The sequence below is a fragment of the Lacerta agilis genome, chromosome 1, assembly GCF_009819535.1.
Source record: "Lacerta agilis isolate rLacAgi1 chromosome 1, rLacAgi1.pri, whole genome shotgun sequence".
Classification (NCBI taxonomy): domain Eukaryota; kingdom Metazoa; phylum Chordata; class Lepidosauria; order Squamata; family Lacertidae; genus Lacerta; species Lacerta agilis.
This window is the reverse complement of record NC_046312.1, coordinates 28,212,569-28,231,936: the sequence shown is the minus strand read 5'-3', so window position 1 is coordinate 28,231,936 and position 19,368 is coordinate 28,212,569. Positions and strand designations below refer to the sequence as shown.

The window sequence follows — 19,368 nt, the reverse complement described above, 5'->3', positions numbered from 1 at the left end:
ATTTTCACCAATATCTTCATTTTTATGCATGTGTCTCCTAAAATATGCATTTTTGTAAACATTGGTTGAAGAACCAAAATTCAGATAAGTGCAAATTTCAAAAGATAGCTTGTGTTTCAGTTCACATATTGTTTTGGAAAGTGTGGATTTGAGAGATCCAGTTTAAAATGCATACTGAATCAAATTTCTCCTCCATTCCTAATGTTGAAGTAAGATTCCACTGCCATTCTAGTTGGCTTTTGTACATGGAATGGGGGAGGGCTGGATACACATAGAAGTACATAGGCTATGATTCTTTCATTCCAATATAAGCATGATTGAAAAGAAACCCCTGTTTATTCTCATACACAACACACTTTTCAAATAAGTCCCTCCACCTACACCATCCCATTCTTCTCCAGCCTCTGCTCATTCACTCCCCTCTCACACATACGCAACAATGCAGTCTTAGGGTATTCCTCCATGTGAGAGGTCCCTTGAGAAGGCAGGAGCCCATAGCCCAGTGACAAAGCACACAGCTTTGGTGCTGAAGGTCCTAAGTTCAACCCCTGCCATCTCCAATTAAATGGGTGAGTAAGCTTTGGGGCGGGGGGGGGGGGTCAAAGGCTGCATTCCATCAGAAGGGACACATACACAGGGGGACACATACTAGTGGAGAGAGGTTGGGCCAAAGCAAAAGGTGGGGTGGGGGGACATCGCTTCTCTCTCCCTTTCACCCATCCCTCCATTTGCACTCACACACCTGTCCATCATCCAGTAACACTCATCCCCTCATTTTCTGAGCATGTACACAACTTACATGAGCATGTACACAACGGGGTCGTTTCCACCTGCTGCATTTCAAGCCACATGTTTACATCCCCGTACACACCATTTCCTGACTTTTCCCACACCTGCAAACCTTCCAAATTCCTATTCAAGGAAGCCAAGCTCTGTGCATGTGCTGTCCTCTGCACATGTGCAACAGATGGCTGAAGTACAATGCATCTCTGCTTAACTGCAACTTACATTTTCAAATTGGAAGGAGGAAAGGCATTAAATGGCAGAAAGTACAGGATGTATATGGACTGTGGCTAATGGTCGTGTGCGCTAGGCTTTGAACATCAGCACTGAGAGTGCACAGGAGCCACAGTAATGTGTACACAGCTTCCCTCTCACCATCTTTTCCTCTTAAAGAGGAGGTGGATGCCCGTTTGTCGGCACCAAGCTGTGGGTTGCCAACTTGTGAGTTAACGGATTGAGCTTAGAAAATACTTCTTTTTACAACCATGTAGAGCCCCTGTAAGTCAGACAATTGTGGGCTCAGTGGACTGGTGCTCTGCCTCAGTATAAGACAGTCCAGAACTTTAATGTCTTCATACATTCATTTGCTCCATTCACATACACTTGCCTGCTCTCCCTGCTGCCATTGTGCTCAACCCAAATAAGCTTGTTTCCTCATCCTTGTGGCCAGGTGGGTTTTTGAACAGCGCTATGTGTCAGGGATCAGGGCAAGTGGGTTGAAAACGAACCTCATTCCCTTAAAAAAAAATCAGCCAGCAGACCTGCTACCCTGGCAGGCCACATACTCGGGCTGTTAACCATCGTTCCTGGATGCTGGAATGGAGGGGAGCAACAAGGAAGTGGGCAGGGAAATGCTTGTCATCTCTGAAGTGTGCAGGCATATACCATCTGCCTTCCCAGCAGTTGTCATTCCTTGCACCTTAAAGTGCTTCACCAACCACACTCTGCTGTTCTTGTGAAACCGGCTCCTTGCTATATTGGGGTCAGTTGAAAAACTGCACACACACACACACACACAAAAAGCAGCTTTCAAGTAACAGATTGGGCAAATCCCACAGGAGTCTCTGCTGTGCTTACAGCCTACTCAGAGCAACGCAGACTACCTTGAGATGGTGGGGGATGTTGTTGTTGCTACTCCTACGGCAAGTTAAGCATGAAAGGCAAGGTGGGAAGGGAGAAGATTGTGAGAAGGGGCACAGTGAGAAAATGATTCAGTGTCCCAAGGGTGGGTCTGATGAACGCTTTTAGCAACCCGGAGATTACTGCTGTAGCTTCACATATAACACGGGCAACAATTCCCCCTTCTAAAATACAGAATCAGCCCAGCTAGCTTGATAGTTGCCTCCCTTCCTGTAGGTGGCAAGGCTGAGAAGTGGGGAGGGAAAGAGAAGTGCCTCAAAGTGCCGCAACTCCATTATGGCCCACGCATGTGCATGTATGTGTGCGCATGCGCACCTGCGTGCCGGGCGGCGTCACTTCTCCTTCTGCCTGTGATAGTCGCTTCCTACGTTGAGCACGGGGATGAGCAGTCCGAGCAGCCACCTCTTCCCAAAGACCTCTTCCAGGTTCTTCTTCCAAGGACGGGCTCGTGCCGCCACCCCCTTCCGCACCTGGTACCGCGTTTGCCCTCGCAAGATCAGCAGCATTTGGTGGCAGCAGAAGCCGGCGCAGGCGAGTCCAATCCCCAGCCAGAGGTATAGCATGAGGATGACAAACATTTCCGAGCTTAGCAGAGCTCCTGCAGACCCAAAGGGGAAAGGAAGAGAAAATGTTGGGAGATTTGGGACAGATAAAAGAAAGTACATCTTCACACGGAGCATCGTTAAGCTATGGAACTCACTGCCATGGGAGGGAGGGATGGCCACCATCTTGGATGGCTTTGAAATGGGATTGGATAAATTCCTTGAGGGTATCAAGGGCTACTAACCATGACGGCTATGCTCCAACTGCATGGTCAGAGGCAGTGATGCTTCTGAATACCAACTGCTAGAAACTACAGGGAGGTAGAGTGGTTTTGAACTCGGGTTCTGCTCGTGGGGTTTCCCAGTTGGCCACTGTGAGAACAGGGTGCTGGACCACATTGGCTATTGGCCTGATCCAGCAGGCTTTCTGAAATATACTCGGAGCCAAGTGTGAATTTCATGCTCTTTATTCAGCTCATAGTAGCAAGGAATGAATATTTTCCCCAAAACGTCTGCTGTATATACATTATTTACACAATGGGCCCCACGTGACTGGCTAATTCTGGGCTACTCCTGTAGGCCAATCAGACTGAAGATTCACTTGCTCCAGGAGCCTGATTGGCTGCACTTGCAGGCCAATCAGGTCGCTGATTCACTTCTACCTGGAGCTGGATTGGGTGGCTCCTGCGGACCAATCAGACTGCTGCATTCTGGATCCTATTGTTCTAGGATTCAGCTCAGTACATAACACTTTCCTTATGCACTCATAGTGTGATGATATCTGTCCATCCTGGAACAGAGAATATGGTTTGTCCACATTTTAAACACATTCCAGTGGCAGCTCTCCAGCCTCCTAGATGGGGGTTTGAGTGCAGAACCAAGAGCATGGAAGGCATCCAAGGGAAAGGCAAGCCTATTCCCTCCCACAGTCACTGGGAGAGTGAACAGCATGCACACACTCAAGCCGCACCCGTCGTATGGACCAGAATGGTCAGACTAACACAGGCTATGTAGGCACCATAGCTTTAAAGCACACAACTTCCCCAAACAGTCCTGAGAACTGTCATTTACCATACCTACAATTCTGAGCACTCTTCACAAACCACAGTTTGCAGGATTCTTTGGGGGGAAGTCCTGTGCTTTAAACCCATGACATGTGCGCAGCCACAGTCTGAGGTGCCGCAGCCACGCTTGAACTAAACTGATCTGAAGTGATGCGAAGATGTGACTGGCCCTTAAAAATGAGAGCTCTTTGGATGTTCCCTGCAGGACATTTTATATGGGGTTTGTCTGTCTGTGAGACTTCTTACCTTACGTTCACTGTAAGTCCCCAGGACACATTATGATGATATAATCATACAGTTTAAAAATGAAAACAAAAATTATATGAAGAAGCAAAGGGTTTACAGTATCAATTTAAAACAAAACAAAACCAGAAGAGGTGGGTTCTACACAAATACCCTAACTATCAAAGGTCAGGGTAAAGAGGTGCGTCTCCAACGTGAACCAGTTATGAAAATGACGGGCTCATCTCTTAGGGGAGGTAGTCCCAAAATTTAAGGTGGGGCTGGGGATTCCTAATTTCCCCCGCTTCCTGTGACCAGAATCGAAAGGTGGTAAGGACAACCCACCTACCAAGTTAGCCGATATCATTATGACATTAGGTGACGGATGCCTGACAAATTTTGCAGAAAAAAATCCCTGAGCTGCTTTCCCCCCACATTTCTGAGGGTGGTGGAAGTATAAAAAGAACCTCTCTGCTAATCTTAATGCTTGAGAAGGTCTGTAGGAAAGGAGGTGGCCTTTCGGATATTTGGGGTCAGAGTCATTTAGGCCTTTAAACACCAATGGGAACACCTTTCATTTGGCCCAGAAAACAAATTGGCACACGTACTTAAACGGCTCAGGACCACAATACCTCAAGGACCGCCCCTTTCCATATGAACCTACCAGACCATCTTCTGAGGCCATGAGAACGGGCCTTCTCTGCAGTGGCTCCCTGTCTGTGGAATGCTCTCCCCAGGGAAGTTCGCTTGGTGCCTTCATTATGCACCTTTAGGTGCCAGGCAAAAACCTTTCTTTTTAACCAGGCTTTTGGTTGATCCGATTTACATCCTATGCCCTTTTAAAATGTGTGTGGGGGGGCTATTGGGTTGTTATTTTAATTTTTATTAGGTATTTTGTGGTTTTATATCTTGATTTTATTCTGTGAACCGCCCTAAGACCCCCGGATATAGGGCGGTATATAAATTCAATAAATAATGTTAATAATAATAATAATAATAATAATAATAATAATAATAATAATACTTTTATACTGGAGGCAGTTGGCAGAGTGCCCAAAGGAAGTTTGGTGTGGAAGGCCAATACTCAAGGTAGGTCTTTTTTGACACCTGCCAAGGCCTAGAGCCTAGCAGGGAATTCATGGCTGCACCCCAAAGCTCCCCCAGGCTTCTGCTCCCCATCTCACCCTTCCATCACTCTTGCTAACTGCTCTCTCCAAGCCTGCAAGCAATGCCAACAGCAAGGAGATGGAACTGCAGTTTCCACTGGCTTCACTCTGTCCATTGGGCCAAGAGGACGTGATGACAGTGACAAGGAGCAGGGTGTCCCTGAGGGGATCTTGCCAGAGCTCCCTACCCCCTCCAAAACCTGAAGCCAACGCAGCTTGTTTGCAGTTAGTGGCTTAATCTGTAGCTAGTGCTTAGAAGTAGATTTTCAGCTGCCAAGAGCTAGAAGAAGCTCAATAGCAGAACATTTGCAGGTCCCAGGTAGAATCCCCAGTATCTCCTGGGATACTAGTCTGGGAATGTCCCTGGTCTGGACATCTGAAGAGCTGCTGCCAGTCAGTGTTGACAGAACTGAACCAGGTAGGCCATTAGTTTGCCTCAGTATGAGGTAGGTTCTTCTGATTTCAGTTCTTTCGCAGTACAGCAAGCAGAGGTGAAATGTGGCAAATGTAGAAGTTTTACTTTACAATTAAACAGAATCAAGGGGAGGAAGATGCAGGACTAAGGCTGGAACCATACTTCCTAGGGAATAAGCCTCACTGAACAAAGTAGGACCAACTTCCAAGTAGATTGGCATACATAAGATTGCATGGTTAAATAAATATTCAGTTGTCTTTTTTTCAGCAGCTCCTTAATTGCAGTATCAAGTGGGGGGGGGGCGAGTGGAGTTAAAATCCAACATTTCTTTAGAGTAGTTTACATTGCGGCTAATTCTTAGTGACAGGGTCAGAATGGAAAATTCTGCAGAATATAAACAACATCGCAGTCATTAGTCTAAATGTCAGGAGATAAGATAAAACAATGCACCAAAATGAGCCTTCTAGGAAGAATTCAGATAGGAAATGTGTTGTCATATGACTTTGAGAGCAGGAGCTCCATTCCATATGAAGCTGTAAGAAAGCAGGAGGCTTTCAATGTTATTGTGCTTAATTCCTCTCTTTGGAAATCAACCATGTTGTCAGATGTGCCAAACACTGACAGTTTGAGGTTGATATATTAATCCTACCCCTCCTATGTATGTAGGCTAGACCAGGATTGGATCCAGAGACATTTGGCACATGTAATATTGAACCATTGGGACGTTAGCCAAAAGAAATGGACCTTTGTTGCCTGCTCTGCCTGTAGAAGTCAGCAGCTAACTGATCTTTCCCATCTGCTTATATTCTCTGCATTCCGAACCAGCCTCACCAGAACAGCTTCATTATAAACCTAACACTTTGCACTGAACCCATGCAACCTTATTCTTGACCTTTGTTTATTGCCTACACAGGCTTCCTTCTCACTTAATAACGCAACTCTTCTTTCAGTTCTCCCGGGGCACTCACTCTGCTGCTGTCCTGAAAGTTGTGATTCTCCTACTAGGGGATTTCAAGGGGCGGCTCCTGTTCCGAAATACTGAATTGGAACTTACTGAGAATTTTGATTCTGTCTGGGATTACCTGAATAGGGGTGAAAGTGGTGCAGCAATAAATCTGCTAGCACATTTGCAAAGCTAAGCAGGATCAAGTAAGGTTTCAAATTGGACGGGGAACCATGTGTTGAGATTCCTACATTGCAGGGGGTTGGACTAAGTGACTCCCAGGGTCCCTTCCAGCTCTGTAGTTTTTTTTGTCTTGTTGTAGATCAGAGGTTTTCAACCTTTTTGAGTTCACAGCTTCCTTAACCAACTACTTACTTACTGGGGCACCCCTGTGGGACTCAGGAGCCCAGTTATGTCACCCCTTGCCTCACCCTTTTTCGAACACCCTCCCTTGTGGAGTGTTCCCTCCGGGCAGCTTCTGCTGCCGTCCCTGGTCTCTGAACTGCCCCCCCCTGCCCCAAAGAGTGGTGCCTCCCAGAGGCGCTATTCACCAGCAGAGCTTATATCCAAGGCTGCTGCAATAAACAGCTGTGCAAGCCTTTGGGAGGAGGCAGGGGGGGGAGAGAGAGAGAGAGAGAGCATCACAGGAAGGAGGTAAAGAAAGAGGGACAAAGGCCAATGTTGCCTTTGAATTCACTGTTTACAATTTCCCCCTTCCCTGTAACTAATATCTTATATCTTATAAGGATGAAATGGGCTGGCTCCACAAGCATTTATACCACAAGAAATCTGTTAGTCTTTTAAGGTGCCATGAGCTTTTAATATTTTCTCTTTTTGAGCTACAAACTAGCACAGATACCTCTCTGGAATAATACTGGAATAGATAGAATCAGGACAGAGCCAATTTGTGTCTCTCTTTTTTTTTCCAAACCCTTGAATATATTTACTTTGATCAAGAAATATATTCACCTTCCTCAAAAGAAAAGCTGGTTTAATCTTTTCATTTATCATTAATCATGTGAATTCATTCAAAAGCCCCATAAAGCTAGTCACATCTTAATCCTGTTGAACTCAATGGGCTAAATTACACACATTGCTCAAATTGACCAAAGCCACAGGAAACCAGAAGTACGATAGGAAGCCTTTTGGTGCAAGACGAGAAACCTTCTCACATTGTACCATCAAGGGCATAGGCCCCTTGTCATAATTCCAGACCCTAGTCATTATCTTTAAAGAAGGGCTGAGGAACTTCTGGCCCTGGCTGTGGTTGAACTGCAACTTCCATCAACCCCGATCATTGGCCATGCTGGTTGGGGTTGGTAGCAGTTGGAGTCCAACAACATATGGAAGGCCACAAGTTCTCCATGCCTGCTTTAAAATGGCTCAAGACTACAAACCTAAAAACAACAACCCACCCCTGCAATAAATCTGCCTGCTTTAAGAGACCCACTAATGAGGCCCTCCTGTACATCTCTTTATCTTCCAAGGTTTGCACAGTGAGGATCTGTGAATGTGCTTGTAACATTGTGACAGACTGAACTTTAAGAAAATATCTTTAGCCAGCCAAACTATGCTCAAGTTATTTGAACATTTATGTTCAATATTTTGTTTTCTTGTTAAACTTGCTGCTTCAAAAGTGTGTTTTATTTGACCTTCATCTGTAATGTTTTGATACTCTTGTCATTCTTTATTTGATGCTTTAAGTTAAATTGTAAGCCATTTAAAATATATAGAAATGATTTAAATGAAATAAACAATCTTGTAAAGAAGGGCCAGTGGAGCAGCTTAAATGTATGTAACAAAGCAGGGTGATAACACAAACATCCTGGCATTGAATGCCTGCGATAGGATAAAAACCCATTCTTCTGATTTAAGCCATAGATGATTGTCATTAAATTATTGATAGTTAATGAGTTTCATATTGTGTGTTACCAATAATGGTGCTACTGCTAGGTATTCCCCCTTACTTTAATGGTATGAAAATCGGAGGAAAATAATGGTTTGTTTTAAAATATGATATAATGTCTATGGAGAAGAAAATTGGAGCAGACTATTAGCTAGTTTTAATGGCTTCAGTGACTCATAGAGCTATGTAACAAACTCATTTCTCCAAATAGCCTAAGAAGCATCCCAAACAGCTAGATAATTAGGCAATGAGTTAAACAGGAATGCATTTACCTGTAGTTAAATTGCTTCAGGGATACTCAGAAAACATGTACAAAACTCAAATATATCAGGAGATTTGAATAAAATGGACGGACATGACCCTGTCATGCCTGTCCATTTTATTCAAATCTCCTGATATATTTCTACTATGTAATCCTTGATGCTGTTTAAAGAATTTTCTGTAACATTTATCAAGGTATTTATATAATGATCAAACCTCGGTAAGTAATTCCTTCGGGGTTCTGTAAAAGACATTTGTAATGTTACTATCTCAGATTGAAGGAGATATTGCCAAGAGGTCAGTAGGAAAGATCAGAATTATTTTCATCCAACCATTTGACTATAAAAGTCAATAGAGAGAACCATACTAAGCAAAGCATAACCAAGTCAAAATTCTTCTGGTCTCATCAGGAAAGCTAATTTCCTGGTAAGACCGGAAGGGTTATGGCTTGGTTGTTCCAGTGTTCTAGGTACAGTGGTACCTTGGTTTAAGAACAGCCCTGTTTGCGAATGATTCCATTTAGAAACTCTGCAAAACCGGAAGTAGTGTTCCGGTTTGCGAACTTTAACTCGGTCTACAAACAGAAACCAAATGGTGGAAGGGCACCAGCGGTGGGAGGCCTCATTAGGGGAAGCACACCTCAGTTTAAGAACAGATTCGGTTTAAGAACAGATTTCAGGAACGGATTAACCTCGTAAACCAAGGTACCACTGTATAAGATACTCAGTGGGTCCTCCGGTTCCCATTGGCCCCTTATCAAAGCAATGGCCAAAGCTGTTCTTTCAAAATAAACCCCAGGTTCTTATGAGTTCCTAGATGGGTCAAACAGAACATTAGCTTGACATAAGAAAACAACAACAACAACAACTCCCACCTTTTCTCCACCTCCTTTAGTGCTTTGATGGCTCAGACTATTATTTATTTATTTATTTATTTATTTATTTATTTATTTTGTATACCACCCTTCATCTGTAGATCTCAGAGCAGTCCACAACGTAAAATACATTTTAAAAACCCACACAAAATACATAATAAAAATAAGGGCAAAAACAAGGCAATACAGTGGTACCTCGAGTTAAGAACTTAATTCGTTCTGGAGGTCGTTCTTAAACTGAAACTGTTCTTAACCTGAGGTACCACTTTTTGCTAATGGGGCCTCCTGCCGCCGCCGCACGATTTCTGTTCTCATCCTGAAGCAAAGTTCTTAACTTGAAGCGTTATTTCTGGGTTAGCAGAGTCTGTAACCTGAAGCGTCTGTAACCCGAGGTACCACTGTAATCTCCTAATCATTATTATAAAGTGCAGTAAAATGCAGAGTGGGGGGAGAGAAATTCAAGCAGGAAGGGACAAATGACAGGCTAGGTAGCGCAGCCAGGAATTAAAGCTGTGCTTAACTTAACCATGTGGCTGGCTGTGCCGGGGTCAGAGAGACCCTAACGAAGCAGCAACAAATTGCATCCCACACCTTCATTCTTCTTCCTTCTCCTCCACCTCACCAGAAAGGGGCAACATCTAATCCAGGGGTCAGCAACCTGCGGCCTATGGGCCACAAGCGGCCCACGGGTGTCATTTAAAAAGCCCACAAGCTGCCCCCGATCCGAGCCACCTGGTCAGGTAGTCCCCACGCACTGCGCTAAACCGGTGCAGCATCGAGAGGGGACTCGCTTCGGCAGCGACGGAAATTGCGTCTGCGCAGACGTGATCCAGCCCACAGAGCAATCTCCGGAGGAGTGAACTGGCCCAGTCAAGGTACACCTTGCTGACCCCTGATCTAATCCATCAGCCTATTTTCAACAGGAGCCAGCTTGTAAACAATGGGAATGCTGCAAACGGAGTGTGATGGCAATAGGTCTCCACTGCTGATTCTCTTCTACATCTCATATTAAGGGCTTTATTGCTTCTGAACATGACCCCTATTCAGCAGTTCTTAAACTGGATCCATGGACAGGCAGTGGCTCCATGCTCATGGGGAGGACTGTAAGAGTGGAATCCAGCTAACCTTTACTCAGCACAGGCCATTTAAATTAATACCTAACCTTGTTCATTAATTTCAGTGGGTCTACTCTGAGTGCTCTATGGGGAGCCGGCTTCAGGCACCAGGTCCATTGGCAGACCAATGCTGCAGACATGACAGGAAGGCTGGCAACAATCAACCCTGCCATGTGGGAATCCCTTGCAGACGACCGCAGTGCCTGGAGACACACAGTCAGGTCATGTATCCATAGCAGTGACTGGAGGAGGAATGGCTTGCTAGGAGGAGTGCAGAGAGAAGAAGCACCCTGGTGCATCTGCAGCAGCACAACCGGACACCTTCATCTGCCCCACCTGCAGCAAAACATGTCTCTCCTGTATCGGTCTCTACAGCCACAGCAGGCTCTGCAACCTTCCAACAGCCTGACCAACCCCAAAGGCACACTCCTGCATTGTCTCCCAAGGCAGATGGATGTCAACAACTGTGAATAAGTTAGTTGCATACCATCCTAAGTGTGTTCAGCCAAACACATTTGCAAATCAGCATTTAGATCTCCTGCTCAATCCAGGCTGGGGTTATCACATGAATCTCACTGCCCATTCACAAATGCATTGATAGACTTATTCTCCATGGTGACAAGGGTGGGGAAACTGCAGTCCTCCAGATGAACTCCAACTCCCATCAGCCCAGCCACCATGACCAATGGTCAAGGATGATGGGAGTTGTAGCCCAGCAACAAGTTTCTCACCCCTGCTTTAGGAAATAGTCTAATCTTTACTTTAAAAGCCATTTAAGCTAATGGCCACCATCACTTTCTTTTATCTGCCCTGAATTTGCTGCTCATCCATTTCATCAGTTAACTCTCCAATATGGCGGCGAGGGAGAAAGACAGAGATTCTCTCCCACCACATTGTAGTGAACCCCCATGACAGCTTGTTACAGTATAAGGAGACGGTGGCAGCTGGTTATTCCAAGAGTCTTCTCTAAACTTGAAAGAGATGTTAAGGGGATCTGTTCAACATTGCTTTCTAAATGCAGTGTCATCCTTCCATCCTTGTCAGGTCCCATTAGTTGCAGGAAGGCATCATGAACACTAAATAGTGAAAGAGAGACCAGGCTCCTTTGGAAAGCAAAAAACCCCAGACATATGTCATTTTTCTACTGTGAGATGGATTTGAAACAGTGGGTAAGGGGTCTGGAGGCAGACATTAATTGAACGCCTGTGCTATCTCCTTTCAATGCTCAGGCTGTAGCAGGAGATGTGCTGAGACATTTTCTCCCAGAAAAGGCTGCAAGCTTCATTTCAGGGGTCGCATTTCTAACATTTGCAGAGGGAAAATTGGCAATTTCTTTGTTGCCGCTTCTAATTGAAATTCTCCCGTAAGCCACTTGCTTAAAAACACATATGGTTTCTTAATCTCCTTCTTGAAGCAAGCAAATACAGTAAAACAGCTGAGGTTGTTATTTTGATTATTCATTCTGAGCAAAGTTTGCAAAAGCTGAGTGTGAAGCAGGCAGGCTAACTCAGCTCCCCCACATTTCACCACCTGAATGTCTTAATTTTCTTCCAGATGGACATGAGGTGATATGATGACAACGCTATTGCTGTAACCTAACCATGTCAGAAATAGAATTTAAATTCAGTTGTAGGTTTTAGAGCATTGAAATCTAGGGACCAAATGTTTTCCCTTTGCTGGCTTTTTAGGCTGGTGTTTATAATGATTCTATGCTGCTCCATTTCTATGCTATCTTGAATCTGTTTTATGTTGGGTTCTGAGTCTTTATGTCATTTGTATTGAGATTGTTTTATTGATTGAATTGCGTTTGTGTATTCTATTGATTTTTGTAAACTGCCCGGAGGACAGTTGAATGGGAGGTCTAGAAATGGGAAGGCTGCCTGAATGAATTAATGAATGCTGAAGCACGATAATGATTTTGCATACCAATCCAGTTTTGAAATCCATCCCAGGCCACCTAAGGTGTAACACCTCTGGCCATAGTTGCTCATTTCAGGAAGGTTATTTTGTGATGGAAGCGCCTATATAGCATAAATAATAATAATAATAATAATAATAATAATAATAATAATAATTTGGGGCACAGTGCCACAGGCAAGATGGTAGCCCATGGCAGAATTTCTCTCTCTTCATTCGCCCTTCATGTTACTAAGCCCTTGGGGGTGATACATCAATGCCTTAAAATAAACATCCCCATAAATCATGCAAGTAGATTGAGAATGCATGGTGAGGCTTCCTGTAACAGGACTATCGTGGGGCAGCACTTCTACAACAAAGAGAGATACTCTTTATCACCATTTAGTTTTATTTTATTTGTTACATATATGTTCCCGCCTTTCTTCCATTTTGCAACTCACGTTGGAACTCGTGCCTTAGCTCATGGGAGGACTGGTGGGGAATAGGCGATGGAATCAAGGATTCACAACAAAGCACCCTACTGCAGTGGCCTTTCCTCTTCTTCTCCCTTTCCAGTTTATAAATGCTGGGCAGAGTCCAAACATCAGAATGAACTTGGCAAGCTGTCAGCTTAAGAAATTGATCCAACAATATTATTTTTACATAAAAAAACAACCCCACTCTTCTCAGACACCAGCTTAAAATAATATCGCAATGAAGGTCTACCTTCACACTACCATCTGAGTAAACTGGCATTTGTCTGCTTATCAGCCATACAAATTTATCCTTTTATCTAAAGAATAAACTGGGTTCATTTAGCCTCAGTCATTATAAACAATAAAGAACAGACTAGAGTCAACAAGCCCGTGGATAATCTCAAAGCCAATATATACACCCCTGACCTTTTCCCAATCCTTCCCTGGTTCTACAATGTTAGCAGCAGGAAGGGATATTAATGCTTCCTTGTAAGTCGTTCAGTCTATAAACTCTGGAAACACAATGCATTCAGACAGCAAGCCTGTTGGGTGGGAAAAATCACTTTCGGAACTGAATCCATCTGTGTGTGTGCCCACGACCCCAGCCCTACCATTAGGCAAAGTGAGGCAGCTACCTCAGGCAGCAGATCTTGGGTGTCAAAAAAAAGGCAGCAACTTGTTATTTAAAGTGTTGCATTTTTTCCCCTACCAGCATAGAGAAAAGTTACTTGTGAGATTTTCTGCTTCAGGGATCAGCGTAACTTGACTAGCCTTGGGTACTGTTCATCTTAACTTGAGAGGTGGCATTTACTATTATGCCTCAGGCAGCAAAATATATTGGGCTGGCTTTAGTGTGTGTGTGTTTCTCATTTTAATGATCTTTTGTATGGTTCTTGAATTTCAGAAGTGAGAGCAGTAGGGGTGGAAATTGATAAATACAAGGAGGGAAAACCAGAAACTGGGCACAAACGGAGGTGTGGAGAAAAAGAAAAACAGCATGATGATGAGGCCTGCTTGATCTTGACCAGAAAGGTCAGAATCTGAATCACATTTCAAATGCAAGTGGGATGTAGCAGGGTGCCTCGCATCAAATCTGCTTTTTGTCTACCTCCACTAGGAGGCAATGACAGTGCAATCCTATGCATGCTTCTTCAGCAATGGGACTTACTCCTAGCAAGTGTGTTTAGAGTAGCAGCTTAGTGGTGCAATCCTATGCATTTTAATAAAGGCAGATCCACACCACACATTTAAAGCACATCCAATGTCCATTTAAAGCACAGGACTTCCCACAGAGAATCACAAGAACTGTGGTTTACTGCTAACAGAGCTACAATTCTTAATACCCTTCGCCGAGTACAGTTCTTAGGGTGTTTTGAGGAAAGTCATTTGCTTTCAATGCGAGCTGGATATGTTTTTAACGTGTGGTGTTGATCTGAAGGTTCAATAGGACCGGCTTAATTAGGGTTGCTGCCTAAATGAAGTATTAAATTATTAACTGTATTAATTTTCTCCATAACGAGTTCCTGTCCTTTTCACAGGAACGGACACGATGTTCAGATCAGGAGGAACCAAAGTCCAGGTGATAGCCAATGAGTATCTGAGGAAATAGGATTCTGGAAAAGGAACCTTTCTTGCAAGCCTCTACACTAACTTCCCTCAGTAGTCACATAATACAAAAATGAAATGCTCCTTCCACCGTCTTCCAACATGTACAAAACCTTTCAGACAATGGCCTTGGGCTGGTCCACACTGAGTCACCCATAGGACATTTCAGGGTGCTTTTCTTAGAATCAATCCAATTATACATAGACAGCATTGGGCGGTAACCTGGAGCAGACCCCAACCTTTGTGTATCAAGGTGGCCTTTGCACAGCACTCTGGCTTTTCTATTTGCTGGCTATTCCAATAATCAGCCCCAGCAATTACAGCAAAAGATGGGCAAAGGAACATAAGAAACCCACATAGGCACAGACAGCCCCCTCCCCCGTGCTCCTGGCAATGCTGGAGGGACAGCTGCTGTGGGAAAGGAAGTCTTATAAAGAAGTGTTGGCAGGGAGAGGGGGAGAGGGAAGGGAGCCACAGATCACCCCTTCTGCTAGAGGAGAAGACACTGACCTGAGAAGAACTGGCTGATGGACTGAGGCAGGAGAGTGAGGAATGCCAGTGGGTTGGCAAAGGAGGTGGAGAGCACAGTGGAAATGTAAGCCACCCCTGCCACCAAGGAATCCAGGCAAGCCAAAGCAGTATACAGGCAGAACATGACGAAGTTCCTCATGTTCCTGCTCCCAATGCAGTTCCCTGTGAAGAAACAGTGGTGGTCATGCCTTTGGGTGACCCGGGCACACAGTCTACAGAAGTGGGTGTTGGGTAAGGCCGAGCCAGGGGGGCAGCTCCCATCGGACCAGTTGGGGGCCACCCCATCGGCTCCTCCTCCTTCTCCGACCCAGTTCAGGCCCTTGCTCAGGTCCTCCGGGGTGTTCTGGATCACCAGGATGTAGTTGCCCAGCGCGTTGGCGGAGAGGAAGAGGAAGAGGGCGCCGTGCAGCAAAGCGGAGGAGCAGAAGAGCGGGGCGGCGGAAGGGTCTTTGAACATGCTGGGGATGAAGAGGAAGAGCTGGAGGACGAAGGTCACACAGGAGATGCACAGGAAGTAGGCAGGAGCGACCACATTGAGGAACCTGAGGACTAGCATTGTGGATTACATTCCTGCAACGGGGAGCAAGAGGAGAGGGAGGGAGGGAGGGAGGGAGGGAGAGAGAGAGAGAGAGAGAGAGAGAGAGAGAGAGAGAGCGCAAGTGGTCACCAGCCTAGCCAGTGGACTTGCACTTTCCCATGCACACAAGGATTCCCCATTCCCCCCTCCTCCCCCCCGCCCCGATGCTGGAGAAAAAGAAGCACCTCCTCACAGGTCTCCTTGGCTCTTTGTCCCTCCCAACCTGCTCCCTTCCCCAGTGGAATCTCTCACAAACACTCCCCACACATTTCACCTCCTAGCTCTGCTCAGCGGTGCACAGGACGACAAACTCAAAGGTTCGCTCTCCATCGCTGAGCCTCAGGTCTGGCTCCAGGGCCCTGCCTCTGGCGGGCAGCATTGCCACTGAGATGCCAGGGGCCGCAGTCCCTGGAGTGTCTCTCTCAAGTTGCCTGCCTCTTGCTTGCCTGCCTGCCAGCCTGCCTATCTGTCTGCCTGCCGGTTGCATCGCCACCCAGCTCTCTCTGCTCCTCGTGGCCCCCTGTTCTGGAAGGCTGCAAGACACCCTCGCCGGGTAGCGAGTCCTCTTGAACTCCGAGGACGATTCTTGCGTGTGTGTGCTGAGCAGACCTGCCGAGGTTCGCCCTGCAATTCAGGAGTTCCTCTTCTTCCATGCAGGGCGCCGTTATTATTTTATTATGCGCTATTAATTAGATAGCGGGGAGGCGAGGATCCGGGTGGCGGTCCTAATCCGCTGCAATACGGATCAAAAACGATGCTCTAATTTCGCCTGGAAAGCCACAAATCCGCAGATTACCGCGGCGGCTGTTGCCCTGACATGGGCATCATCAGGAAATGCTCCAAACAGCTGCTTAAGTGCTGCCGGGCACCAGCCGCCAGCGGTGCGCCAGCAAGGAACTCTGTCTGTGGCATTCAGCCTGTCTAGCATCGCTGCTCCGTCAAGGCGCATCGCAGAACGAAGCAAGCCGACATCCACTCCCCAAGCAGCCACCCACCTTAAAGAACGCGGGGGCTCAGACACCCAAACAGGGAGGTGTTCCTACAAGTCTACCTCCCCCTCGCCACACACACACACACACACACACACACCCCTTCACTTTCCCTCTCCACCCCGCCTTCCTCACCCAGTTCTCCACGCTTGGCTTTCTCTTCCAAAACAAATCCATGTACGACACACGTACTTCAAATGTTGGAGAACATTGCTATTGCTAACAAGGCGCCCTGGCGCCCCAGCCGGTTCTCCAGTGGCCGCCCCTTGCCTCTGTCCATGGTGAAGGCGAACTTAGGGGCTGCCTTCGTTGTGGAGAGGCGAGGAACTCTGTCCGCTCCCCGGATCTGACGGTCGCCGGTGGGAACTTTTCTGTGCTCCAGCCCTGCGGGCGGGTGACTTGGCGAGGGACCTGCCAGGAGTCTCCACTTCCCGAGTCAGCTCCGTCTGGCTATCTGTCTGGCAAGGAGCGTTGAATTCACCTTGAAGTCCCCTTGCTCGCTGCCTGGATGGGTCCTCCCCGCCGTTCCCATATTTACCTGAAAGCCTGGAGCGGAGCGGAAGCTGCTGTTCCTTCAGCACCAGCCAGCCCTGTGCGCCGCGAAGCCCCCGGGCCAGCTGCTGCTCCCCCCCCTCCCCGCCTGATCTCCCTCTCTCCACCCCCTCTAGCCGCCGCGGTGTGAACAGCAAAGGCGCTCAGAGAGTCCCCGTTAGCAGCACAGACGCTACTACCGGCAGCCCACCCTCCCGCCCGGGCTCCGTGGGGAGCCCTCCTTTCCCCGGGGAGCTGTCCGCCCCTTCCGCAACCCTGTTGGGGAAGCGCTTCGGGAGCTCGGCGGGGAGCTGTCCCTTCAGCACCACGAGCGAAGCAAGCCGCCTATGGAGCGGCGTGGGCGGGAAGAGAATTCTCAGGAAATCCGAAAGAGGTGCGCTCCCACCTGGAGTCGCTCCGGAGAGTCTCTCCTGCAGATGACCCGGTTCTCTGATCCTGAAAACTAAAGAAGGTAAGAAAGGAGGAGGAAATTGTGCTCACTGCTCCCTCCTGGCGTGCCTTAAGAAGAGAAGCCCTGCTGGGTCAGACCAAAGGTCCAGCTAGTTCAGAGCTTCCCACAGTGTCGAACCAGAAGCCTGTGGGGTGCTTAAGAGCAGGGGATATCGGCAACAGTTGCCCACAGCATGTGGCATCCAGGGGCTTATTGCCCCTGAATCAGGAGCTTTCAGTTGGCTATTCTGGCTAAAGGCTGTGTTTCCTTGCAGGTGTGAGATGCGGAAATATCTTCCCAGTGCTGCCTCTCTTTAGCAACCCAAGAGATAGGTAACCTCTGCTGTCGACCACAGCAAACTATGGCAAGCTCTTAAAGAAATGGGAGTGCCGATCACTTCATTTGTCTCCTGAGAAATCTCTATGTGGGACAAGAAGCTACAGTTAGAACTGGATATGGAACAACTGATTGGTTCAAAATAGGGAAAGGAGTACGAATTCATCATGCGAAAGGCTGGACTGGATGAATCCCAAGCCAGAATTAAGATTGCTGGAAGAAATATCAACAACCTCAGATATGCTGATGATACTACCTTGATGGCAGAAAGTGAGGAGGAATTAAAGAACCTTTTAATGAGGGTGAAAGAGGAGAGTGCAAAATATGGTCTGAAGCTCAACATAAAAAAAACTAAGATCATGGTCACTGGTCCCATCACCTCCTGGCAAATAGAAGGGGAAGAAATGGAGGCAGTGAGAGATTTTCCTTTCTTGGGCTCCATGATCACTGCAGATGGTGACAGCAGTCACGAAATTAGAAGACGCCTGCTTCTTGGGAGGAAAGCGATGACAAACCTAGACAGCATCTTAAAAAGCAGAGACATCACCTTGCCGACAAAGGTCCATATAGTTAAAGCTATGGTTTTCCCAGTAGTAATGTACGGAAGTGAGAGCTGGACCATAAAGAAGGCTGATCGCTGAAGAATTGATGCTTTTGAATTATGGTGCTGGAGGAGACTCTTGAGAGTCCCATGGACTGCAAAAAAATCAAACTTATCCATCCTTAAAGAAATCAGCCCTGAGTGCTCACTGGAAGGACAGATCCTGAAGTTGAGGCTCCAGTACTTTGGCCACCCCATGAGAAGAGAAGACTCCCTAGAAAAGACCCTGGTGTTGGGAAAGATGGAGGGCACAAGGAGAAGGGGACGACAAAGGATGAGATGGTTGGACAGTGTTCTCGAAGCGACTGGCATGAGTTTGGCCAAACTGCGGGAGGCAGTGGGGGATAGGCATGCCTGGCGTGCTCTGGTCCATGGGGTCACGAAGAGTCAGACACGACTGAACGACTGAACAACAACAACAACAACAACTCTCCAGGGTCTCATGAAGAGATCTTTCCCTTCATATGCCATGTGATCCTTTCAGCAGAAGACGCCAGGGACTGAACCTGGGACCATCTGCATGCAAAGCAGCTGAACCATTGCAACCTCTATTACAGAACCCTTAGGTAGGACCTCATCAACTGGGCTGATGTTTGCAAGATTTGTTATAGTTGAGAACTTATTGTTTAGTTTTGTGTGTTGTTATGTCTGGGGTATTTTTTGCATATCTTCTTAATTCAGTATGTTTACATCTGTGCTGAGCCCTAAGGAATTTTAAATATCTAGATCAATAAAATAAAAGGACTATTAAAGCATTAAACCAGTTTATAATTACCTGTATTTTTACAGCTAAATCCAGACAAGGCTGTTGATGACTAACCTCGGTCCTGTATACCTGAAGGAGCGTCTCCACCCCCATCATTCAGCCCGGACACTGAGATCCAGCACCGAGGGCCTTCTGTCGGTTCCCTCACTGCGAGAAGCAAAACTACAGGGAACCAGGC

The 19,368-nt window shown here is 46.6% G+C and overlaps 1 protein-coding gene across 4 annotated transcripts; it reads right to left on the bottom strand.

Annotated features, from left to right (window-relative positions):
• Nucleotides 1–1,577: 1,577 nt before the first annotated feature.
• On the bottom strand, nt 1,578–17,126 carry ZDHHC22 (zinc finger DHHC-type palmitoyltransferase 22). 4 transcript variants are annotated; one of them, XM_033142242.1, is made up of 3 exons: nt 17,044–17,126; nt 14,919–15,509; nt 1,578–2,521 (listed from the first exon to the last, which is right to left on the bottom strand). In XM_033142242.1, exons 2-3 carry the CDS (start codon nt 15,493–15,495, stop codon nt 2,256–2,258), a joined length of 843 nt encoding a protein of 280 aa, XP_032998133.1. In that variant the 5' UTR covers nt 15,496–15,509; nt 17,044–17,126; the 3' UTR covers nt 1,578–2,255. The 4 variants fall into 4 exon arrangements, with proteins under 4 accessions (XP_032998133.1, XP_032998141.1, XP_032998149.1 ...); XM_033142250.1 differs by lacking the exon at nt 17,044–17,126 and adding an exon at nt 16,641–16,721; XM_033142258.1 differs by lacking the exon at nt 17,044–17,126 and adding an exon at nt 16,313–16,507.
• Between the last annotated feature and the right edge of the window lie 2,242 nt (nt 17,127–19,368).